At 43.8% G+C, this 27,043-nt stretch overlaps 1 protein-coding gene across 1 annotated transcript in view; it reads right to left on the minus strand.

Annotated features, from left to right (window-relative positions):
- The window catches only part of PTDSS2 (phosphatidylserine synthase 2), a 189,400-nt gene extending 167,311 nt beyond the window's left edge, over positions 1-22,089 (minus strand). The window contains exon 1 of the mRNA XM_073604556.1: positions 21,754-22,089. Within this exon, the coding sequence (XP_073460657.1) occupies positions 21,754-21,929 (176 nt within the window). The 5' untranslated portion in view covers positions 21,930-22,089. The remainder of the gene's footprint in view (positions 1-21,753) is intronic.
- Positions 22,090-27,043: the final 4,954 nt, after the last annotated feature.

Consider the following 27,043-nt stretch of genomic DNA (forward strand, 5'->3'; position numbering starts at 1 on the left):
GCAGTGGGAGCCAATGGCTGCGCTGCTATCAATCTAGCCAATCAAGAGCCGAGAACCCTGGCCGGAGAGGTAGAGTGCGTCCCCGGTGGGGGGGGGGGGGGGGACAGGGCTCAGGTGAGTAAAACGGGGGGGCTGCTCAGTGACAGAAGTTTTTTCACCTTAAATATTGGCCAACGGGCGTTACTCACCTTCAGTGTGATGTGTCCCTTGTGCTGTTCAATATACATATTTCACCAGAACACCATGGATCTTCAATTGCAGTCCAAACCTTGTATTGTATCACATCACAAAAGAACAAGTGCAACATGTCGGAGCCACGCAGGACCCTTTCGTCTGGCATGTCGTGTATTTTTGTCTGCTAGCTCAGCAGAAATCTTACCTTATAGATGCACCCGCCCCTTTCACCCAACTCCTTCATTCATAGAAGGCATACTACAGCTTCTATGAATGAAACAGGATCTATGAATGGAAGGGCAGACCTTTTCATTGTCCTGCGTTCAAAGAGCACATTTCATTCATAGAAGCAGAAATAAGGCTTCTATGACAGGAGGAGCTGGGCGGAAAGTGTGGGCATAGTTGGGCACTCTTAACGACAGCCTGTGAAAACACATCAGTTCTTATTAAAGTGTTTGTTACCCGAACACTTCAAATCCCTGATATGTTCCTGCTGTACCATGTACTTGTATGAGAAAGTCTCCTGTTCTCCTTTATGTGAAATCCCTGCCAGTCCCTCTGCTTTCCTATTAAAAACTGACTACATTAAGCAGGAGAGCACACCATGGTCAGTTCTCTTAGCTATGCTAGGAACTCCGTATACTCTCCTCCAATGATCAGACTTGTCCATTCATTGGCAAGTTCAGTGTACTGCTGCTTCTCCTCCCCCAGCTCATATGCAGCTGAGAACAGAGGGAATGTGATCACTTGCAAAAAATATAAAATAAACATTAGAAATAAATTTTATTTTTTTTTATCTATACAAAAATGTTTTTCCTTTCATTTCTATTTTAAACTGCATGGGTTGTTTTACAAGGCGATTGTTTACAATCACTTTAAAACAGAAGTTACCACCTATGGGGGTGAGAGCATTGGAGGAGAAAGATTATTTTTACCCCTTGATCGCCCCCTAGTGTTAACCCCTTCTCTGCCAGTGACATACAGTAAATCAGTGGCTATTTTTAGCTCTGATCGCTGTATAAAGGTCAATGAACGCAAAAAAGTGTCAAAAGTGTCTGATCTGTTGCCCGCAATGTCGCAGTCCTGCTAAAAAACGCTGATCACCGCCATTACTAGTAAAAGCCATAATTATATCTATTTTGTAGATGCTGTGACTTTTGCGCAAACCAATCAATATACGCTTATTGTGTATTTTTTTTTTTACCAAAAATATGTAGAAGAATACATATTGGCCTAAACTGATGAAGAATATTTTTTTTTTGGATATTTATTATAGCAAAAAGTAAAAAAAAAAAAAATATATCAGGTTTTTTCAAATCTGTCGCTCTTTTGTTTATAGTGCAAAATATAAAACCAGCAGGGGTGATCAAATGCCACCAAAAGAAAGCTCTAATTGTGGGGAAAAAAGGACATACATTTTGTTTGGGTACAACGTCGCACAACCACGCAATTGTCAGTTAAAGCGACGCAGTGCCGAATCACAAAAAAGTGTTCTGGTCTTTGGCCAGTGCCATATCGCAAAAAATGGCCTGGTCAGGAAGTGGGCATATCCTTCCGGGGCTGAAGTGGTTAAAGCCTAGGTTTACCTACAGGTATTACAAAGTCATAACTACTGTGTCTGAAAGTGCCATTAAAGCTGCAAATACTAAATTCCCCACCATTTACCATTTGCTCTTCAACATCTTCATCTGGTGTACCTCCGGAATCACTATCTTCTCTATTGACTAGGCTGGAATGGTGTTAACTCCCGAGCATGTGCACAGGAGGCAATTCATCCTCCCAACAAGGCATATCAAGAAGTTAGAGGCAAATGCACAACTACACTAGCTATATACACTTACATTTTTCTTGTTCAGCCCGGAGAACAAAGTTCCACTTTAAGAAGGTCTGATAGGGAAAGTATCTGCTCTTTCCCTTAAATATTTTATACTGCGTCGTATCACCACTTCCATAGTACAGATCTGTGAAAGCTCTCCTTGCATTATTGGACCTAGCATTTTTATTTTATGTCCATACAAGTCCCAATTGTTCCCTTTTTTTATTGCACCATTGTTCCCCTTAAAGAAGTCAAGAAGGGCTTATTAGTAGAGATTGGGGACCTTTCTTCTATCAAAATTTGAATGAAAAAAACAAAACAAAACCCAACTATGCTGAGTACGAAATGTATTGCTGCAGGGATATTGGATATAAAAAGACCTATATGCCACAAGTATTCAGCACATTACAAAAATAAAACAAACTGTTTAAACCATTGCATTAGAGATATTGTGTATGTTTCAAAGCAGCAAAGGTTATATTACAAATTTATGAGCCTCTCTTAATACCGTTGTGGGTCTACAGAGTGCAGAATGTTAAAATAATGTGGTTTTATCCAGTAATATTTATCTCAAGCCACTTAATCCAGGCTATTAAAATGACTGCACTCAGCCTTTTCACATTGATGCGATTTGGTTATGGCACCGTCCGAATCAGTGCAAAGCTGACTTTGCGGCACCGCACTGATTCCCAAAAGTAGTTTCTATACTACATTTGGCAACTTCGGGTGCGAAGGAACCCGCACAGATGTCTCTGAAATAGATCAGCGCTCCTAGCGATTGGCTGAGATTGCTGATCGGGAAATGGTCAGCTGCTGGTTTTCCAGTAGGCTCATCCGTCATGTACCGGCTTTTGATGGACCGGCTGCCATACACATGGGCCAAATGTCGCCCAGCATTTGGCCCGTGTGGCTTTTGTATCAGTCTGCAAAGGTGTTAATTCATTGATTTACATGGTTGGAGGTGTGGATTATATCCCCAATGTATAGATAGGTATGTGTTAAAAACCCTTTTGGCAGGACATCAAAGCATATATCATATCAGTCACTTCTATCTCTGCCCCCCTCTCGGTGGAAGTTAGTCAATTAAGCCTAGTGGGGCCCCTGGCCACAAAAGTTATACACTCTCCAAACTTTATTATTTTACGCTAGGATGTTGATCATTTTGTCCTGAAAAAAGTCTTCTGTGCCAACATTGGCGGCATGGAAATCTTTGGTGAATAAAGCGGTACCTTTCTATAAGGCCACCTATCTGAGTAAGGGGGGCCTTTACAAAGTTCGAGAAGGATTGGGGTAGTTGATAGCATCTACAGACACAGTCTCAGATTTAGTTCCTCTGCTCTTATTGTTCAATTTCAGTCACTGTCCAATGACTGTATGAAATACACTTTTTAAAAGGGAAGTGCATTGACAATATATTTCATTCCTAGTGGTTTCCAATTGAATGTTGGTCTTTGTTTGGATTGCGAATTCCTGGTGGGGGTGGCCACATCTCACTAAATTTGAAATATACTATCCTCTAGCTGGAGGTTTCTGGATTGTTTTATGGGAAAAACGTCTTAATTTGTTTTTGTCTTTTATGGTGTTGAATTTTGTATTCCTCTTTATTGTACACGCTATCACGCTTTTTTACACTGTTAAGGATAACTTTATTGTTAAAACTTGAACAGAAAAGTAAAAAAAGTAAAAGGAATATATCTAATCGAAGGCCCCATCCCATAGATGGAATTATGTACCCAGACAGAATTACCTGTGTGATTGGATTAAGGTGTCAGAATTACCTGTGTGAATTGGATGCTGGGGTATCTTCCCAACACTCAAAACTGAAGAAGTGGCTTGGAGAACAACATCATAGTAGTCGTCCAGTTGAAAGCAACCGACTACTTTTACCCAAATTAGATTAGTATTTGCAGTTTTATAAGCATGCGTATTTTTTTTCTAATATGTGGAACAGATTGCTTTGAAGAAAAAAAAATGAAAAATGTATTTCTGCTTGAAGTGAGCATGAGGGAGTTTGATAGGTGAAAGGTCTCCTCCTGACCAAACATTTAGTGTTCAAATATTTGCCTTTAACCTCCAAGCCACAGCCTGGTTTTCCATTAAAAGTGTGCACAATGTAAAGCCTATCTCCACATTTAACATCCCTATAGTTTGTTTGGGACAAACTGGCCAAATGAACTATTTACTGCACTAACTGGTGTGCTTGCTGGGTGCGCTGTATTAACTGTATGAAACCTCAGCTACATACAGTATACAGCACTGTGGACCCATTGGACCCAGGACTTCCAGAACAAAATAGAGTCAGGGTTAGGCCTTAAAGCGGTTGTATACTTAAATTTCATACTTTAAATCCTATCATGGCTCCCAACATCCCCAAGCTATTGCAATTATCCATTTTTTGCCTACCTGCTTCCTTCCTGTGTTATTGCAATTTTTTCGTTGAGTGACGTCACAAGCGCCGTAACATCGTTAAAATCCGGCAACTCGAGACCCGGCCGGACAGATGCCTGTGTATGTCGGGGCTGCGTCATTTCCTGTTGTAGACGTCAGCCCCGACCTCCCGCGATGGTTCCTGATCATTTTCGTCCCCAAGAGGATCTTGCGCATGCGCGGGATTAACAGGACGAATAGGTACTGTGGGCGGAAGCGTTTATCACAGCAGACGCGGAAGACCCACAGTACAGATGGCGCCGGCGAAGACACAAAATAAACGGCGATAGCACAACAATTTTATACAGTAAGAGAAACGTTTTGTAAAACAAATGAGTGATCAATCATTTGTCAGTGATGATGTCTTTTGGAATATTTGTAAATTTAAATGATTTTTTTGAGGGTTTACTACCGCTTTAAACCCTATATAGTGACCTTGGAAGGTAGTATTGGTTATACTAGTAACTTGTCTCAAGTTACAGAACAATCTCAGGAAACCCTACCCAGCAACATTTTAGCCCACTTCCACCAAAGAGTGTGTGGGGAAAAAAGGTCCATAAAATGTCATGAAAATATGAACCCTGGAGAAAAAATAAAAATAAAATATATAAAACATGAGTATTTCCAAACTGCTATTACTAGACCAAAGAAAGCCAAAAGAGCTACAAATCTTAAAACTTGCACATTTCAATAAACTAATGTGGCTACAGGCTTATCTGCCATCTTCCCATTCCCTTTTGAAAGTTATAAGACACACAGAAGCATAACAAACCCGTTGCTCACAGACATGCCACTTCCTCTACAAAGAACTACAAAGTGGCAAGCTGGTTACATTTAGAAAATGAAATACAATTACAATGGGCCAAAAATATCAGCTCCGCAGAGCAAACAACCTAATTTTGAAAAGCCTGAAGCTCTCACAGCAAACTGGTTTGCTTAAGATTGGACAGTCCTAATTTAGAGCTCCAAGATTTGTATTTTTCTAAACTAAGCAAGGCACTTGCGTAGACACAGTACGGCTATAATTATGCACAGCAGAACATCGCTAGGGGAAGAGAACTTGACAATATTCACACTTTTCTAATCCAGCTTCGGAAATTCATGCTTAGACCTCTCAGTTCAAGAAAAGAATTTATTTTCTTGCCGGCTAATCTTCACGGTACTTGAAATAACCGCTCATGCATGGCGATTTAGGAGGATTTCAAGCCATTCAGTGCAATCAAAGAAGTCAAGTTTATATTTACATAAGAATGGCAAAGGGGTGACTAACACAATTTACCATCTACAACATCATAAATCTATCACTCTAGAAAGTACCAAAAAAAAATAAATAAATAATGCAGTAAAGACTATGCCAGCCACCAGGATGGGAGGCTGGTATAGCATTAAAAAGAAAAAATACATGTGGGCAAATCACTGGAGAATAGCTGCAAAGCAAACCATTACATTTCAATAGGACCAATAAAATAAGGCAGTGCAATGATAATATGAAAAGAAAAAACAAAACATATTTTAGCGGCTATAGTCTTTACTATTATAGAATCTGTCTCTATAATAGTAATTTCTATTTTAAGAGTGGTTGCTATGAGTTAGTGATATTAAAGGTTCGCTTGTCACATATCATACTTACCTGTTCTGTGTAATGGTTTTGCACAGTGCAGCCCCGATCTTCTTCTGAAGTCCCCTGCTGGCACTCCTGGCCCCTCCCCCTCGACCAATCCCCTTGATAGCAAGCTGCTTGCTATAGGGGCACTGGTGCATGCTCGCTCCTGAGCCCTGCTCTATGCATCCTTAAGACATCCATCTCTCATTGGTTCACTGGTTGTGATTGACAGCAGTGGGAGCAAATGAGAGTGTCTAAGTCAATAAGAAGAGAGACTTGGGACAGACGAGACTCCCATGGACTTCACTGGATCGAGAGGGGGCTCTGGTGAGCATTGGGTGGGCTGTGGGGGGAGGGAAAACTGGAGGTTATAACCAGCATGAAGGTAAAAACCTTCAGCCTTTACACAGCTTTAAAGCTATGTTCCCCATCCCTTAAAGTAGAATACCATGTTTACTATGACTTGGGTTAGATTGTTTGGGCCAAGCAAACTACTTTCATCACAGAACAGCTCCCAATCAGCACTCTTAGCTAAAGGCTAAGGCTTCACATACACGGGACGTTTATACAACCTCTCCTGAACAATTTAACTTGACAGATAGTAACCCACGTTTAAAACATCCATTTTGCCACGTTTACATGCCGCGTTTAGCAGCATTTAAAAAAAAAAATTAAACAAAATATTTTTCTTCTTCAAAATAGCCAAAAATGAAAAACGCCTGTAAGCGAAACATGGCTAAACGCGAGTTACCGCGTTTAGAAGCGTTTGGGGCTTGAAATGCCTCTAAACTCAGCTTCTGAACCCATTTTTTTGCGTTCCAAAAAAAGACTCTAAACTCAACTGCCTAGAAACGACTGTAAACCACCCTGTGTACATGTACTGATAAGATAACACAGGAGAGTTCAGGAGCAGTTGAAAAAAAATGCCCAACTGCTTCTAAACATCCGTTTAGCAGCAGCAGTGCACATGAGGCCTAAGGCCTCATGCATACAGGCTGTTAAAATAACGTTATGAAAACACCAGTATCTTTGCAGTGATTTTTTTTTAAACTTTTTTCAGCTTTTTTCAACGTTTTAGCAATAGCGTTTTTTAGCGTTTTTCCGCGTTAGCGTTTTTTTTCTTCAAAATTCAAAATTTTTTTTTTCAATGAATCAAAAACGTTAAAAAACGTTGGTGAATGACGTTTGAGTGGTCCTGGATTTTTTTTTACAGCTTAAAAACGCCTATGCCATTTGCAGCTCAAAAACTCCTAGATGGGCATGAAGCCATAGACTAACATAGACAGGCCTTTTTAAGCTGAAAAAAAGCTCAAAAAAGCAGCTGTAAAAACGTCCCTGTGCATGAGGCCTAAGTGCCAGTTCACACTAGGACGACTTGTCAGGCGACTTAGCCGCCTGACAAGTAGCGTTCTGTACAATGGAACCGTTCTAATCAGAGCGACGCAAGTCGCTCCGACTTAGAAAAAGGTTCCTGTACTACTTTGGGGGCGACTTGCATAGACTTCTATATAGAAGTCGTTTTGCAAGTCGCCACCCCTGTTGTGTCCAGGTCGCCTGAGGCAGTCGCGCTGCAAGTCGCGCTGCCTCAGTGTGAACCAGGGCTAAGAGTGCTGACTGGAGTGTTCTGGTGAAGCGACCACCCCCTTTCAGAACACAATAGATCAGCAGGGGAGATCGCTGTACCAACGTTGGCTAGTTAGGGCCGGTTCCCACTGCCAATGTCAAACATCGCAGGTGATTCGCACCGCACTTCTGTGCAAAGCAAATTCAGCCATACTGATAGTATGGCTGAATTTGCATCACATTCGGACCAAGCTCGTGCAGGACCCTTTTTTGGTCCTCACCAGAATTGGATTGCTGTCAGAATTGACAGTTCGCACTGCGATATGTGAAATGATCTGGAGGTGTCATTAACTTTGTATGGACACTCCCAGCGGTTGGCATATGGCAGTGTGAACTGCCTGTGTGAGACATGCGATGCCGGAACCTATACTGGATACGCAGGGTTCCTGCATCGCTGCAGTGTGAACTGAGCCTTAGTACATCGGCTCCTCCTGAGCCGTCAGTTTTTTTTTTTCGTTCAGCCCTGCTGGGGTGAATGAAAAAACACTTCCAGTGTGTATTAGGCTTTACACCACAAACCGGAAGCCTTTTGTGTGGTCTGCCACAGGAAATTTAAAAAAACACCGCCCACACAATCTAGACTTTCAAGTGTATAAATACATTGTAGAATGTTAACCCGACATTCAGATACTTTCTATTACTGAATATACAAATCGCTTCATTAATCTACTATATCATAGAATGTCTTAACCACTTCAGTCCCTTCCTGACCGTGCCATTTTTTGCGATATGGCGCTTTAGTTGACAATTGCACGGTCGTGCGACGTTGCACCCAAACAAAATTGATGTCCTTTTTTCCCCCCATCCCAAGGTCCTCCAAATAAAGTTCCTCCACCGCTCTTATTATACCCCTTATATTCTTTGCAAGATGGGCAAACTTCTCTCTCCTGTTTGTACTTGATGCTCTTGAAACTTAGGTTCATTTTACCATATGGTTTGGGAGTGCCCTCTTGTCCGAGCTTACTGATATTACTAGTACAACTCTTAAGATTCCCAATATCTGTAACCCATTACGATGTTTACTGAGTTATATGGAGGAGGATACTCTCCCTACTGGGGCAAAAATACTAAATATGTTTACGGTTTTCTATGCCAAAAAAACTGATACTCATGCACTGGAAGTGTCAGGCCTCACCCTCCTTACCCCTATGGCTCAATCTTGTTAACCAAGCTATACCCATGTATAAAATTAACCTACAAAGTGCGAGGCTGCCCCAAGAAATTTACTAAAGTTTGGTCTCCCTGGCTGGATCCCCAAGAAATGGTTGCGCCGGGATAATGTTATGCATCTCTATATTCATAACCAGGGCTTTTTTTCAGCGGGAACGTCCAGCACTGAATGTATAATAGCATGGGGTGTGGTGTGTGCTGGAGGTTCTATTGATGTTGGCTGCTGGGGGATCTATTGTCACTGGTGGGGATCTGATTTTGTGTGAGGGTCTATTGTTGATGGGGAATCTATTGTTGCTGGGGGGGGGGGGTCTTATGTTGCTGGAAGGGATCTACTGTTGAGGGAGAGGTCTATTTTTACTGGCTGATGAAGGATCTATTGATGCTGGGAGATAACTGTTGTTGCTGCTGGAGGGGGGGGGTCTAATGTTACTTGGGTGGATATTTTGTTACTGGGTGTGATCTTTTGCTGTGGGTAGTTCACTGTTGCTGCAGGGAATCTATTGTTGTTGGGGTGGAGTCCATTGTTGTGTGGGGATCTATTGCTGGGATTCTATTGTTGCTGGCTGCAGGGGATCCATTTTACTGCTTTTCTTTTTATTAACATGTTTCATACAAATGATTTAGCACCACAAAATGATACTTGGTTCTGTATTCTCTAAAAGCAGCAGTACTGGCAGGTGGGTAGGGGGTGGAATCAAGGGACGGTGGTCAGAGGTGGGTAGGGGGAAGAGACAAGGGGTGACTCAGATGGGGGGGGGGGGGGGAGTTCCTGCACCTATTCTCCGAGAAAAAACGTCCTGTTCATAACCCTTTTCTGTCATTGGCTGTAAGGTATTTCATGCATTTTTCATTTCTAGTGATAGTGTTTACGTTATGTCCTGAGCAGGGATCTTCCTTATTGGTTCCCTATTGCACCACCTGGTATTGTCATGTATGGATAATCTGATTTTTGTGTTCTGTTCTGTATCGTTCCAAGCTTTGCTGGGCACATTCTCTTTTGTCTTTGTTAACACAAGGGGGGAAAAAAAATTAAAATTTAAGTTAAAAAAAATAAAAAAGTTCAAGAGTTAAAAATAAATTAATAATAATAATAATAATAATAATTAATAATAATAATAATTAATAATAATAAACTGGGAAAAGGGGGGGGCAGCACACAGGTTTATTTTTTTGCATAGAATCCTTTACAACTACTTTAAGCGTCATGTCCAGATTAAAGGTGCTGCCACTCATTTCTGTTTGATATCCCTCTATTATGATGCGACACAAAAGGTAAACACTACAACATGGAGACGCTTGCGATGTTGTGAAATGCCGGGGACGATTACCGACCTGCGCAGTTCATTTCTGCGAGCCAAGTCTGCCATGCTGTCAGTTAACAACTTCTCTCCAAGGAAAGTTTTTTCTTGGCAAACTGCTGCAGTATAATGAATGTCAGCAAGTTGTCAGATTTACTTATGAATCAATGCCAGATAGGTAATTTATCAATGACAAAACAGTATTGTTACTCGCTTTCACACTGAAAGTGAAAAAAAAAAAAAAAAAAACAAACAATTAAACCTATTTACCTTGGCAAATTTACATAAAAGACGATTATATGAAAAGACAGGTGTTTATTATTGATTAAATTCATACAAAAGCAACAGTGATTTATTCATTTTCAGACCGGTTTTAAAAATGATCTGTTTATTTTAATTAACCCATTTCAAAAAAGTCAACACCATTTGCCTTTCACTGAAAATATTCCAATATTATTAAGAATAGCAGGAGGAGCCAGGCCATTTGGGATTACCCAAAAAGTAAATCATAGCTACAGAATCTGCCAACCAGTGCAACAAGGTATAAGGGCGGCTTCACACTGGTGCGTTGTGATTTATCTGCGTTTTCATTAAGCGCATCAGTCCTGCATCTGTGATGAGCTTTCAGAAAAGAAGCCAATGGGAGGTGCTTGCAAAACGCAGATAAACTCGCGTTGCTGCCAAACCACAGCATACTGGTGTGAATCCGACCTGACCAACCATGAAGGGTGAAGTGCAAGTAGGAGGGACCAAGAACCAACTTCCTACATTCCTAATCTACAGTGAGATTTTTACTCAATGGGTTTTGAAAATTCTAAGTAAAAGGAAAGAAAAGGAAAAAAAAAAAAAAAACGCAGGGGCTGCATGCAGAGAGCAGGAAACATCCATTACATGTATAATCCTAGTCTGAAGTTCCCTTCAGAATAAAAAGGTCTACTAAATCATAATGCAGGTGGTCATTTTATTAATCTATTTAATGCTTTTCTTTCAATACACTAAAGATTTCATTTTATATTGTACCTATTAGTTGAACGTCCTAAATGCATTTTTAATCGGCTCTGCTGTATTCACGTGAAAAAAAATAATAAAAGCACTTATTTTTTACCTGCAAAATATGCGCATTTATTTATTTTTACGGAAAGGTATACCTAGCATTTAAGACTCCACTAACGTTTTTGTACAGTGCACCTAGGCCCTTGTCACCTTAGGCCAGATTCACACTTGTGCAGGGAGCTGCGGAATCCCAAACTGGGCTGCTCTTTGCAGGCATGTGGAGCCGACATTCATTCTTAAAGTGATTGTAAAGTCTCGTTTTTTTCCCTTAAAAAAAAAAAAAAAACACGTTATACTTACCTGCTCTGTTGCAGTGGATTTGCACAGGGCAGCCCGGATTCTCCTCTTCTCGGGTCCCTCTTCTGTGATCCTGACCCCTCCCTCCCGTTCAGTGCTGCTATGGGGACCCCCCGAGCCGAGTCACAGCTCCCTGTGTCCATTTAGACACGTAGCCCCAACCTGCCCCCCCCTCCCCTGATTGGCTCCTGCTGCTGTCAGCCAATCAGGTGGGAGAATCTCAGAGGGCTGAGATATTTGTGGATATAGCTGGACAGAGATGGACCTCAGGTAAGTATTAGGGGGCTAAGAGCAGCTACTGCACACAGAAGGCTTTTTATCTTAAATGTATAGAATGCATGGTGAAAAAGCACAGTGCGATTTCCCTCCGGCTGCAGAAACGCAGGCACAGCAGCCTACTCATATGACCTGGCTGCCATGCAAACGTGGCTCACAGAGCTGCACCAAGCCTTATCTGGTGGGATCACCAATCTGGGATATATACGATAAAACTAAACGAATAAACTGCTAAATACCTTTTCTCATCAGCAGTATAAAGCAGTCTTGTGACTTCTATCAGTGTCAGGTTAAAACTTGTAAAAGGAGTTTTCATTCTCCTCTGACTATCCTATGAGGCTGCAAGATCCCTGACCCTCTGTCTGGACAGTACTGATTGGATCACATGCACGCACCCCCCCAACCCCCCCCCCCCCCCCCAAGAAAAAAAAAAAAAAAACCTCTAGCAATACACACCAAACTGAGAATGTGCAGAGTGACTCCAAGGCTCTGTTCTATAGGAGATTGATTGGGGACAGTGGAAGTAGGGGAGGATCAGAGAAGACAGGATCAAACAGCCTTTTTACACAATGCAGAGGATTAAAGCGATAGTAAAACTTTTTTTTTTTTATAAACATTTTATACTTCCCTGCTTTGTGCACTGGTTTAGCACAGAGCAGCCCAGTTCTCCCTTTTCTCGAGTCTCACGCCGGGGCTCCTCCCTCCTGCTGGATGCCCCCACAGCAAGCAGCTTGCTCTGGGGCAACCAAGCAGGCATACTCCTAAGCCATGGCTCTGAGTGTCCATTCACACACGGAGCCGCTGCTCGGCTGCCCAAGATCTACTGATTAGCTCACTGGCTGTGATTGACAGCAGCAGAAGCCAATGGCTCCCGCTGCTGCCAAAAGCCAATCGGGAGAGCAAGTCCCCAGAGGGGTAAGGCTCTCAAGGACTTCGCTGGATCGAGAGGGGGTTCAGGTAAGTTTTAGGACTGGTACACACAAGGTGTTTTTCTTAGAATGCATGAAGGTAAAAAAAACCTTGTGCCTTTACAGTTAATGTAACCACTTGTGTCACAGTATATAACAGAACAAGCAGCATGCTTTACTCCATATACAAACGGATTTTACTGTTGTGGATTTAGTAACACTTTATCTAAACTATTTCTAGTTTGCGCTAAAACCCACGCTTTATTATAACATACACACACCCCTTTTGCTTTGTATTTAGACATCCTGCAGAGACTGTTCTTCACCTCTCCCCTCCTTAAAATAAAGGTGAAGTTGGACTTGTCTGTCTAGCCTTTTCCCAAGGCTAACTGTATCTAACAGTCATTATGCAAAATGTGTTATTCAGAAAGGCAGCCAGCACTAGAAATGACAGCTTATATAGTTCTGTTAGCACAGGTTTGTGCTTTCCTGCGGTGAACCAGAACATTTTTAAGACAACAGTGCTGAAGTACAGGTAAGTGGTTTCTACAAGTACCTCTGATCAGCTTTCATCCATTCCAGGTTTTAAGCTCGTCTTTCACCGCTTAACAGCAGCTTCTCTAGTGTTCACTGAAGTTCTGCCATCTAAACCAATGACAGGGATAAGACTTAACCCTGACCTGGGCAGAAGTTGAGACCTCACATACCTCAGAGATGCTCCACCGCTGTTGCAAAGCACACCCTCCTGCCTGCATGCCTGGGCTAAGGACAGACGGATTCCGGAAAGTAAATGCTACATGAATCATCAGCCCTAAATCAAGGTGGCCATGTCCAGAATTGCTTTGGGGGGGGCATTCAAAGTGATAAAGCATGGGGCATTCGATGGATGGGGAATTTTTTTATTAAAAATCGATCACCATTACCACATTCTACACCTCTCCATTAAACTAAGATCAGCAATGCATTTGGCTTAAAGGATAAGTTCACCTTTGGTAACAGGTTACCAAAGATCACCTGCCTGTGCCCCTCCAATATTACGATTTAAAAAGAGCTGGGCAATTCGGCGCTCCGCCCACAGAGCTGCATCATTCATTCACAGGGATGTGTGAATGAACAGACTACAACTACCATCTTCCACCACCGTCGGCAGCTTGAAGTTCTCAATGAACTCAATACGGGTGCTGGTAATTCATTGATCTTCCCGATGTCCAGTAACTTTCTGCCTGTATGGGAGGTATGGGCAGACAGCTATACTGAGATTCTGCAGGAGCCTGACATTGCACCTGCAATATGCTGATCCCAGGTGCTCTGTAGGCACCAGAAAATGTGTGCATTTGTAATTTTTTTTTATTATTGTTGGCACAGTGATTTGCCATATACAAGTAACGGAGTGAAAATGGAGATTCTCCCAGTAACCATTGCTTTTAGCGTTCATAAAAACGTGAGTTATAGTGGATTAACTCCTCTTAATGTTTACAGACAGCCCGATCTATAACTGCACAGAATTTGGCTATGGGAACAGGCTGTGGCATGAAAATCTCATTTTCAGGATGGGCTCTTACTAAAATATATCAGTCACTGATGGAAGTTATATTCCAGAGTTCACACTGCTTATGATAAACATCATCCAGAACATTTGTTCTTGCACATAAGTGCTTGGGATAATTTTGTTGACAATTAATAAAACTCCAGGGAACCTCAGCTGCCCGATGATTGTACCGGATTCTCTGGAGACAAATTAAAGACGCCTCCAAACACTCAATCAAAACTCGCTCACAATAATGTGAGATCTTCCACCGCAGGGATTCAAACCACAGACCTTAGGAACCACCGAGGTCAGAATATCAAAAAGTACATCTTACGATGACCCCTACAATTCATTGTGGCCAACAAAATCACATACAGTCATCCATTATACTACACATGCTGTGCTGAACACATGTATTGTATTATCATACAAAGATTGTGTTCTGCTTGCTGTCCCAAAGGATTACAGTTGAAAACACTGTTCCGGAATAAAAGCAGTCACATGTGCCTTGTTACTGAAAACTCTCATTCAGCATTTTAGCTAGGGAGAATGCATTAAAGGTTTGTGTCAGGACACTGGTGTGATCTATGACATTCCATGTTCTATCACCATATTAAACCACACACAAACCTGTAGCTTTCACTGATTTAATCATCACCTCTCCCTCTCACAATTGCATACATTTTTTATAGTTTTACTTTCTGAATCCTCACCTAGGTGAGAATGACGTATCTGGCCACCCACGTTCCCCTGGGATTTGGACGTCACACAACCCAAGAGGCAGCTTGAAGATCTCATGGATGTGCAGGCAAGCGGCTAGTCTCTGCCAGGTCCCAGAGATCCACAGTGTGCATGTGCCACTTCTCATTTAAAAATGGCAGCGGAGGAGCAGTGGGCACACAGAAGTCCTTGCCTCCATGCCACACAATGCTGGACTCCATGGACTAGCAAGTATTTCCCCCCCCCCCCCTTCATAAAAGAAGCATTAGGGATTTTAAATTACATTTTGGCTAGGTAAGGTTTAGTCCAGGGGTATGCAATTAGCGGACCTCCAGCTGTTGCAGAACTACAAATCCCATGAGGCATAGCAAGACTGACAGCCACAAGCATGACACCCAGAGGCAGAGGCATGATGGGACTTGTAGTTTTGCAACAGCTGGAGGTCCGCTAATTGCATATCCCTGGTTTAGTCCCTCTAATACAAAACACCACTACTTTTCATTTTTACAACCACAACGGCCCAGTGTGAAGACATACATAGAATTTAAAAGGGATGCATTTTTCTTGCGCTCAAGGTGTCAAAAAAAATTCACACACTTAAATTCATGATATTAATTAAAAATAAAAAAAATGTATATGTATGTATGTATATGTATATATATATCTATATACACACACACACACACACACACACACACACACACAGAGCGAGACCCATCTATAATATCTACATACATAAACTTTTTTGTATAACTGTAATTTTCAGTCTTTGGCCAAGTACATCCTGAATTTTCAGTTTTGGCATCAAACTTTCCTTTCGGTGCATCTCTAGTAAGTTTCCTTTTTTCAAAAAAAAATTCAGCAGCTATAGCATTTATATTTTTGTTAAAACTGATGATCCTCTTTAAATGCAGCCACTTACCCACAGAGAAATGCCAAGTTGAATCCTGTGTAACAAAAAGTCATTGCCCGTTCTGTAAGGCCAGCACCCACTATGCCCGCTTTTTCCAGTCAGTTCATTTACAAGTAAGCAGCGAAGTAAATATGGTTGCAGCTTACTGTAGTAGGGAGGACCCAAGGTGTATTTACCGGTCTGACTTGCCCGCTAACATTGCTTCATGTGATTGACAGAAGACTCCTTGTCTGTCGTGCCCTCAAGGTGTGGATATACCCACCCACATTCATGCCCATTCACAATGACAATTCTTACTGAATAACTGTAAAGGCGGTTTGTCCTAGCAGCGCTGCAAAGTAAGTGGAAATTATGTCACGGTTTGCTTGATACCTCCAAGGTGCCCGGCCTTAGCTGTACTTCCTCAATGAAAGCTAAGATACCAGACTCCAAAAAGGTGTTTTTATCCTAATCTAGTAAGTTTCATTATAAAAACGATGTTTGTATTGTGCGTATCTAACAGTACAGAACAAATTAACAAGTGTGTCAGAATTCAGCACTTGACACTGCAAGTTAAACCCTGACCTTGACCAGAGGTCAGCAATAACTGGAACTTGGTATAACTGCCAGCTCACAGGACCAATGTCACTGAGCTCGTCATGTACAATAATGATTGAAAGGACTTCCAACTACATCTAAAATGTTCAAGATATTAGAATCCTATTTTTAACCACTTCAATACCAGGCACTTATACACCTTCCTGCCCAGACCAATTTTCAGCTTTCAGCGCTGTCGCAATTTGAATGACAATTGCACGTCATACAACACTGTACCCAAACTACATTTTTATCATTTTGTTCCCACAAATAGAGCTTTCTTTTGGTGGTATTTGATCACTTCTGGAATTTTTATTTTCTGCTAAATAAAAAAAAAAAAAAGACCGAAAATTTTGAAAAAAAAAGTTTTTTGTTGTTGTTTCTGTTACAAAACTTTGCAAATAAGTAAGTTTTCTCCTTCACTGATGAGCACTGATGGGGCTGCACTGACGGGCACCGATGAGCACTGATAGGTGGCACGGATATGCAGCACTGATGGATGCCAATCAGTGCTAAACAACGCCTGACAGGCGGACCTGAAATGGTCCGACGGTGTGAAAAGGGGCCTAAACTAGGTCAGTTTAACCACTTAAACTCTAAACCTTTTTCTGACATTTGTTGGTTTCAAGTTAAAATCATTTTATTTTTTTTGCTAGAAAATTACTCAGAACCCCCAAACATTATATATTTTTTAGTAGAGATCCTATAGAATAAAATGGTGGTTGTTGCAATATTTTATGCCTCACTGTATTTGCGCAGCGGTTTTTTAAACACAATTGTTTGGAAAAAAATTACTTTAATGAATTTTTAAAAAAAAACAGTAAAGCTAACCCAAATTTTTTTGTATAATGTGAAAGATTTTATGTCGCGAGAATCGTGACCTTTTTATTCTAAGCAAAAAAATTGTGATTCTCATTTTGGCCAGAATCATGCAGCTCTACTGCAGGCAATAGTCCCACTTTATCAAGAAAGCCTTGTTCCCATGGCGGTACTACACCGTACACCAGTGCAGGGTCATGTTTACCCACACAGGGGATACACAGGTGTTTTGTGTATCTGCATGGAGGCAGTCACTGGGGCTTCACTGCAAGGGTCATTATTCCCTTTTACCTGAAGATTGGCTCTTGGATCACCCTTTATCTAGAGAGCTGATTGAAAATGATTTTTTATTGTCCTATGCAGGATATAACAAAGGTTTGCAGCATGGGAGCTCTAAACATATCTGAGCACCAAGCTCCTAGAAATGATAATGGCATTCTACAGCTTGGGGTTGTATAAGCGTGCTCTACAACAAACTTCATCCACCAATAGCTCGTGAGCCACATGGCGCTCTCAATGACCTTTGTTGAGGCTACTGGTGAGTTCTCTCATTTTATCTCAACTCTCCCCTGAATAACATTCTACAACACTGGTTCTCAACCTTTCTAGTGCCATGACCCTTGATAAAATTTCCAAAGTTGCAGGGACCCCAACAGTAAAATTATTTTCGTAGCGCAGGTTGTCAGCACCCAAGGCAAGACAAGTAATTTTTCGCCCCCAACCCACAGACATTTAGCGCTCCCTGGGTCCCTATCACTCGTTCACTATTAAAACCCCTTATGGTACATTTTAGGATGTACCACTCCTTTCTTTTTTTTCTCCTTTCTTTCCCTTTTATCTCTCTCTCTGCTAATTTTATTGTTTTTTTTTTTCCCCATCCCTCTCTAGCCGTCTTTCTTGTTCTTTTTCTTATTCTCTCTCTCCCTTTTTCTTTGTTCCTCCTCCTCTTTTCCTCTCCCTTTGTTCCACCCTCTTTATTTTTATTCCTTCTCTTACTCCTTGGTGGGGGGAGTGGGATGAGTGGAAGTGCTGGGGGGAGTTCTGATCAGCCAACTTAGGTGCTCTTGATCAAGGTCATCTGCTGATCTGAAAACTGTAGTGTGGACTTTTAATGACAACTATAATCACAGGTAGTGTTACTCACTGTGTCTCCGACTTTGTGGTGTCTTGTAGCAGTGACACCTATGCCAAAATCAATTGATAGGGTCTCCTCCAGCCCCTCCCACTTCACATTCCTCACCAGTCAGCTGACCTCTAGTCTCTGCCCCCCAGCCATGCCATGAACTGAATTGGCAGCCAGGAAGAGGCTGAGTGGGTGGCTGCAGGCTCCAGGAACAGCCCAGCTGGGCGGCTGCGAAAAGGCTGGGAGAGCAGTACAGGCTCCAGGAACAGACCAGGATTCGGGGACCCCTGGCAAATCGACATTCGACCCCCAGGTTGAGAACCACTGTTCTACAAACAGAAAGTTTGGGGTTTAAATGATCCACTTTTATTGGCTAACTTCAGTTGCTAGCAACGCAAGCTTTCCTGATTCCTTCAATCCCTTCATCGGGTTCTATAAAGCCTAATGATGGTGTCTGAGGAACCCTGGAAGATGCATCTCCAATAATCCAAGTCAGCCAGTAATGGGGATCACTTACATTCCACACTTTCTGCATCAATGGTTAACACAGTACAATACTCCACATCATCTACACAGAGAAACTAGCAGAAGCCTTAGGAATATATTTGCTATATAAATCCTGTATAATATTAAATTTTAAAAAAATATTCTACACCCCGCAACAAATCTTTACACTAAGGCCCCTTTCACATTTGTGCGGTCTGAAAGTGTCACGACTTGATGCCTGTGTAATGAGTTCTATGGACTCCAAGTCACACAATCAGACCAAAGTAGTACAGGGACTACTCTGAAGTCGCACATAACTGAACGGTACTCATTGTAAATCATGGGGTACGACATGTCATGCTTCGCAGTCCCAAGTCGCACAAGTGTGAAAGGGGCCTTAATGTGATAAACATCACCAATATCTGGATGTGGCTCATGGGCTGTCAAAGCTCTACATAACAATGTCAGTGATGGATGCTAAGCAGTGGATGGATCATGCATGCTCAACACAATCAACAGGTTAAAATGTGGCTTAAAGTAAGCAAGTGTATAAACAAGCATACCATTCTAGGTCAAGTGTGCATGTTTACGCGCTCGCTTCATATAAACACGTATACCCTAAAGGCTCTTTCACACGGGGGATCCGTATGTCCGTTTTTCATCCTTCCGTTTTCGGATGAAAAACGGACATACATGTATCCCTATGGAGCGTCGGATGTCAGCGGTGACATGTCCGCTGACATCCGACGCCGCTCCGATCCGAAAAGTGTAACGGAGGAAAAACCTACTTTTCCATCCGTTTTCGGATCGGATCGGGTGACGACGGACACTACGGACCGTCATCATCCGATCCCCCATAGGGGAGAGCGGCGCTCTGACAGGTCCGTAGCTGCACAGCGTGCAGCGATGGACCTGTCATCTTTCTGCTCAGCGGGGATCGGCGGAGCGATCCCCGCTGAGCCAGCGGGTGTTCACGGGGCGGATCATCACTGATCCGCCCCGTGTGAAAGAGCCCTTACTGGCCAAGTGTTACTTTATGCTCTCCTCAGATACGCCATATAAACATGCATACCTTTACTGGCCAACTGCACATGTTTATGTTCTCATCAGTAATATCCATATAAACATGCATAGCCTTATTGGCCAAGTGTGCACGTTTATAGCCTCATTAGCAACCTTCATAAAAACAACACATACCCTTATTGGCCAAGTGTGCACGTTTATAGCCTCATTAGCAACCTTCATAAAAACAACACATACCCTTATTGGCCAAGTGTGCACGTTTATAGCCTCATTAGCAACCTTCATAAAAACAACACATACCCTTATTGGCCAAGTGTGCATGTTTATAGCCTCGTTAGTAACCACCATATAAGAATGCATATCCTTGTTGGCCAAGTGTGCATGTTTTTGTGCTCATCAGAAACCCCTATGTAAACATGCATACTCTTATAGACCAACTGTACATGTTTACACTTTAATCAGATACCTTTATATAAACAAGCAAATTCATGTATTTACAGGCCCAAGTGTGCATGTTTATGTCCTCATCAGCCACCTCCCTATAAACCTTGGATATGCAATTAGCGGACCTCCAACTGTTGCAAAACTACAAGTCCCTTCATGCTCTGCCTCTGGGTGTCATGCTTGTGGCTGTCAGTCTTGCTATGCCTCATGGGACTTGTAGTTCTGCAACAGCTGGAGGCCCGCTAATTACATATCCCTGCTCTACACAAACACACCCTTCTAGACTAAGCATACATTAGTATGTGTGCTCATTAGATATTCCCATCTATACATAGGCCAAGTATGCATGTTCCCACACCCATCAGATACCACCATATAAACATGCATACTCTTATAGACCAAGTGTACATGTTTATTCTCTCATTAGATGCATACATGTTTATGTGCTGATCAGATAACCCCATCTATCCACACATAGATCAAGTATGAATTTTCCCACGCCCACCAGATAACAGCATATAAACACGCACTCTCTTATAGGCCAGGTGTACATGTTTATATGCTCATCATGTACCCCCATCTAAACACATACATTGGCAAAGTATGCATGTCCCTGCACCCATCAGATACATACTCTAATAGGTGAAGCGTACATGTTTATGTGCTTGGGATCACTGGGGCTGATCTCCTCTGAAAGAGCAAACGGGAACGACGTACACAAATCAAAGCCGGTGATTGTATGTTTCCTGTCAGATGATTGGTTGAGCATACAGCCAGCATGGGCTCCATGTGAGGTCTGACCTCCCAGATACAGAGGAGAGAGGGGGGAGGGAGAGGCCGGTGTCTTATCGAATTCAGTCCCCTATCATATAGTGTCCTCCCTGTACTGCGCAGGCGCAGTACGGAGGACAAAAGAGACTCCGAAAGTCTCCGAAGTTCAACAGCTGATCGTCAGCTGTACACGGCGCCTGCGCATTTATTCTTACCCTATGTCCAGGATCATTCCCTACTATCCAAGTGGACATAGAGTTAGAATAAATATTTGCCGAGCGCAGCGAGGCCGTGCCCGAAGCGTGGCGAGCGAAGCGAGCCCGCGAGGGGCCCTCTTACACTGCCATCGCTAACAGGTGCCCGAGCGCCGTGTACAGCTGATGGTCAGCTGATCAACTTCGGGCATTTTCGGCATCTCCTGCTCCTCCGTACTGCGCAGGCGCTGCGCCTGCGCAGTACGAGGCGGACACTATCTGATACGAGGACACTATATGGCAGAACACCGGCACTGACCCTGAACTAAGCCTGGAGCCCTAGCAACCACTCTGAGTGGAGGGAGACACCTGACTGGTTGCTAGGAGCTATTGTTTTCAGGAACTACTGTTGCTAAGGACTACATCTCCAGGATCCCCCATGCTGGGACTTCTAGTACTACAGCAGCTGTACACTAGGGGCGGTAGCGGGATGTGTGAGGCGGCTCACCAGAAGAAAGTGTTGGTCCCATCATCATAGACCTCAGACTCGGTGCTCCTCCGGGAGCTCTCCCCTCTGGGCAGGGGCTTACTGGTGAACAACCTGGCCCTGGTCTCCGCTTCCTCCCAGCACTGTCCGTCCAGGGAGGACTTCCGGGCCCCCTTCCTGCTCTCATGGCGTAGCATGGTTCAATAACTCTCCGCCGGGTTCATGTACAGCCGCCACCGCTCCCAACTCTCCCACTACTGACCGGGGAGAAGGGGGCGGAGCGAGGGGCGCACGCTTTCCCTCACCACGTGGGTCTGGGTGAGCACGTGATCCAGTGACGTCGGGCGCTCTGACAGTCGGCTGGACGAGGCGGCTCAGCCGTTGCCATGGGGAGGAGACTGGGGATCACGCCAGGCGCGGCTGAGGTTGTCACGCATGCGCTATCCGCGGTGCTGAATCAAGTCAGCTATGAGTACAGTTCTGTGGGAGCGGAGGGCGGCAACTAAGTGAAATAGGACAGTCCGTGCTATGTGACCACAGTCATCCCTACATGCAGGGCTGGCTTTAATATTGACTGGACCCTGGACAAACATTTTCTTGGGCCCCCTCTTCCATGCAATTTCGCTCTCCACATGCAATAAATAGCAGCTAGACTCAAAATCTGTTTACTGGATAAGAGCAGGCAGAGATTGCGATTGGTTGCCACAGCTTACAGTGTATCATTATCGCTCACTGACTGGCTGCTAGAGAATACAGCAAACATTATTGTTTGCCGATTATTTTCTAGAAGTTACAGCACATGACTTCTGCTTGTTTATTGGTTGCTAGAGATTACTGTACATCAATACTGGTCACTGATTGGTTGCTAGAGGTTACTGGACATCCTTGCCACTCACTAATTGGTTACTAGAGGTTACTGCACATTATTACTGCTCACTTATTGGTTCCTAGAGGCTACTGCATATCCTTACCACTCAATGATTGGTGGCAAGAGGTTAATGCACAGCATTACTGTTCACTGATTGGTTGCTAAAGGTTACAGCACATCATCTCACTGCCTGCACACCATGGACTGGGGAGGTGACGGGACCCATCAATAAACAGAGAACTCCTGCGATAAGTGGCAATGCTTGGGGGGGGTGACCAGTGGGAGTGCTGGGGGGTTGATGGGATGGGGGGGGGGGATTAGTTAGGAGGCAGTAAACTGTGACAAATTCAGAATCATGTAAGTCAAAGCTGGAAATCTTTGGCAAGTATATAGTAGGGGATTCTACCAATGTAATGGGGAATTTACAATGATCACCAATGTGCGGGGGAATTTGCACTGACCATCAGTGTGAGGGGGAATTTGCACTGACCACCATGTAACGGGGGATTTTATGCCACCCACCAATAGAAAAGAGGGATTTCTACACTGACACCAATGTAATAAGAGCATTTACACCAACCACCAGTGTAAGGGGGAATATACAATGACCGCCATGTAAGGGGGAGTTTACACTGATAACCATTGTCAAGGAGATTTGTACTGACCACCAATATAAGGTGATACTTCTACACCAACCACCAATGTTAAGGGGGATATACACTGACCACCAATGTAAAGGGGGATTTAAACTGACCACCAGTGTAAGGGCAATTCTGCACTTACCACCAATGTAAAGGGAAATGTACACTGATCACCAATGTTATGAAGAATTTACACTGACACCAATGTAATGGGGTATTTTACATCAACAGCCAATATAGGGGGATTTCTACACTGGCCACCAATGTAAGGGGGATTTACACTCACCACCAATTTAAAGGGGGTTTCTACACGGACCACCAATGTAAGGGAGGATTTGAAACTGACCACAAATGCAAGTTTGGATTTTTTTTTAATGATTAGCAATATAAAGAGGGGTTTCTACACTGGCCACCAATGTAATGGGGATTTACACTGACCACTAATGTAATCTAAGCATTCACAGTAACCACCAATGTAAGGAGGGATTTACACTGACCAGCAATGTAATGGGGATATTCACACTGGTCACTAGTGTGAATGAAAGGATTGTACACCAAGCCCCAATTCAGTGAGAAGATTTACACTGACCACCAATGTAACTGAGACATTTAGCTTGTGTTCACATTTGTGTATGTCGAGAATACAAGCAAAATCGCTTTCCTGACACCACAGAAACATGCTGCGCTTTAGCATATACACAGAAGTGCCATTAATTGTTAATGACACCCTCATGCATCGGCTGACATGTGTGTGTTCACATGCAATAAAATTCAGGGCTGTGGCACCATGTTTTTTGAAGAAGGGTTCCACCTCCAATTTGCTTACCTTTGCAGAACAGGCTGATTTTAGGCTTAATGACTGAAGTTGTAGACAGGACTTTCAAGCATGTCTCTTTACCTTCCCAGTGGGCACCATTCAGCAGAAGTGATGGTAGATATGAGCTCAAGGGGACATGATATACATATGAATATCTCCTCTATTTACATATCAATGCCATGGTCCGCGACTATTTACATATTAATGCCGCCGTGATTTACATATCAGTGCAGGTTATTTACATGTAAACATAGGGTTTGCAGGTGAGTCATCTGTACATGTGTACATGGCAATAGGACAGAGCTGGGCAGCAGCAACAGAACGTTACACTGAGATATCGGGACACAGCACGGGACTATAACTTTAAGGAATGAGGGAATTTAAACTGGAATAGTTGGCAAGTATAAGGCAGCTGCTTTGGGCCCCACAATAATGATGGAGCCCAGGGCAGCTGCCCTTTTGCCCTGTCTTAAAAACGGTCCTGCCTACATGTCAGCTTACAGTGTCATCACATCAGTACTGGGCTCATCACAGCACCCCTAACACTGCAACATCCCCAATATGAGGGCACAGCACCCCTAACACTGTAACATCCCCAATATGAGGAAACAGCACCCCTAACACTGCAACATCCCCAATATGGGGGAACAGCACCCCTAACACTGCAACATCCCCAATATGAGGGCACAGCACCCCTAACACTGCAACATCCCCAATATGAGGGAACAGCACCCCTAACACTGCAACATCCCCAATATGGGGGAACAGCACCCCTAACACTGCAACATCCCCAATATGAGGGCACAGCACCCCTAACACTGCAACATCCCTAATATGAGGGAACAGCACCCCTAATACTGCAACATCCCCAGTATGGGGGAACAGCACCCCTAACACTGCAACATCCCCAATATGGGGGAACAGCACCCCTTACACTGCAACATCCCAAATATGGGGGAACAGCACCTCTAACACTGCAGCATCCCCAATATGAGGGCACAGCACCCCTAACACTGCAACATCCCCAATATGGGGGAACAGCACCCCTAACACTGCAACATCCCAAATATGGGGGAACAGCACCTCTAACACTGCAGCATCCCCAATATGAGGACACAGCACGGGACTATAACTTTAAGGGATAAGGGAATTTAAACTGGAATAGTTGGCAAGTATAAGGCAGCTGCTTTGGGCCCCACAATAATGATGGAGCCCAGGGCAGCTGCCCTTTTGCCCTGTCTTAAAAACGGTCCTGCCTACATGTCACCTTACAGTGTCATCACATCAGTACTGGGCTCATCACAGCACCCCTAACACTACAACATCCCCAATATGAGGGCACAGCACCCCTAACACTGTAACATCCCCTATCTGAGGGCATAGCACCGCTAACATTGCAACATCCCCAATATGAAAGAACAGCACCCCTAACACTGCAACATCCCCAATATGAGGGAACAGCACCCCTAACACTACAACATCTCCAATATGAGGAAACAGCACCCCTAACACTGCAACATCCCCAATATGAGGGCACAGCACCCCTAACACTGCAACATCCTCCAATATGAGGGCACAGCACCCCTAACACTGCAACATCCCCAATATGAGGAAACAATAGCCCTAGCACCGCAACATCCCCAATTTGAGGGCACAGCACCCCTAACACTGCAACATCCCCAATATGAGGAAACAGCACCCCTAACAATACAACATCCCCAATATGAGGGAACAGCACCCCTAACACTGTAACATCCCCAATATGAGGGCACAGCACTCCTAACACTGCAACATCCTCCAATATGAGGGCACAGCACCCCTAACACTGCAACATCCCCAATATGAGGAAACAATAGCCCTAGCACCGCAACATCCCCAATTTGAGGGCACAGCACCCCTAACACTGCAACATCCCCAAAATGAAGGCACAGCACCCCTAATACTGCAACATCCCCAATATGAGGGCACAGCACCCCTAATACTGCAACATCCCCAATATGAGGGCACAGCACCCCTAACATTGCAACATCCCCAATATGAGGGCACAGCACCCCTAACACAGCAACATCCCCAATATGAAGGAACAGCACCCCTAACACTGCAACATCCCCAATATGAGGGCACAGCACCCCTAACACTGCAACATCCCCAATATGAGGAAACAATAGCCCTAGCACCGCAACATCCCCAATTTGAGGGCACAGCACCCCTAACACTGCAACATCCCCAAAATGAGGGCACAACACCCCAAACACTGCAACATCCCCAATATGAGGGCACAGCACCCCTAACATTGCAACATCCCCAATATGAGGGCACAGCACCCCTAACACTGCAACATCCCTAATATGAGGAAACAGCACACCTAACACTGCAACATCCCCAATATGAGGGCACAGCACTCCTAACACTGCAACATCCCCAATATGGGGGAACAGCACCCCTAACACTGCAACATCCCTAATATGAGGGAACAGCACTCCTAACACTGCAACATCCCCAATATGGGGGAACAGCACCTATAACACTACAGCATCCCCAATATGAGGGCACAGCACCCCTAACACTGCAACATCCCCAAAATGGGGGAACAGCACCCCTAACACTGCAACATCCCCAATATGGGGGAACAGCACCTCTAACACTGCAGCATCCCCAATATGAGGGCACAGCACCCCTAACACTGCAACATCCCCAATATGAGGGAACAGCACCCCTAACACTGCAACATCCCCAATATGGGGGAACAGCACCCCTAACACTGCAACATCCCCAATAAGAGGGCACAGCACCCCTAACACCACAACATCCCCAATATGAGGTCACAGCACCCCTAACACTGCAACATCCCCAATATGAGGGAACAGCACCCCTAACACTGCAACATCCCCAATATTGGGGAACAGCACCCCTAACACTGCAACACCCCCAATATGAGGGCACAGCACCCCTAACACTGCAACATCCCCAATATGGGGGAACAGC

Source organism: Aquarana catesbeiana, linkage group LG11 (genome assembly GCF_042186555.1).
Source record: "Aquarana catesbeiana isolate 2022-GZ linkage group LG11, ASM4218655v1, whole genome shotgun sequence".
Lineage (NCBI taxonomy): Eukaryota > Metazoa > Chordata > Amphibia > Anura > Ranidae > Aquarana > Aquarana catesbeiana.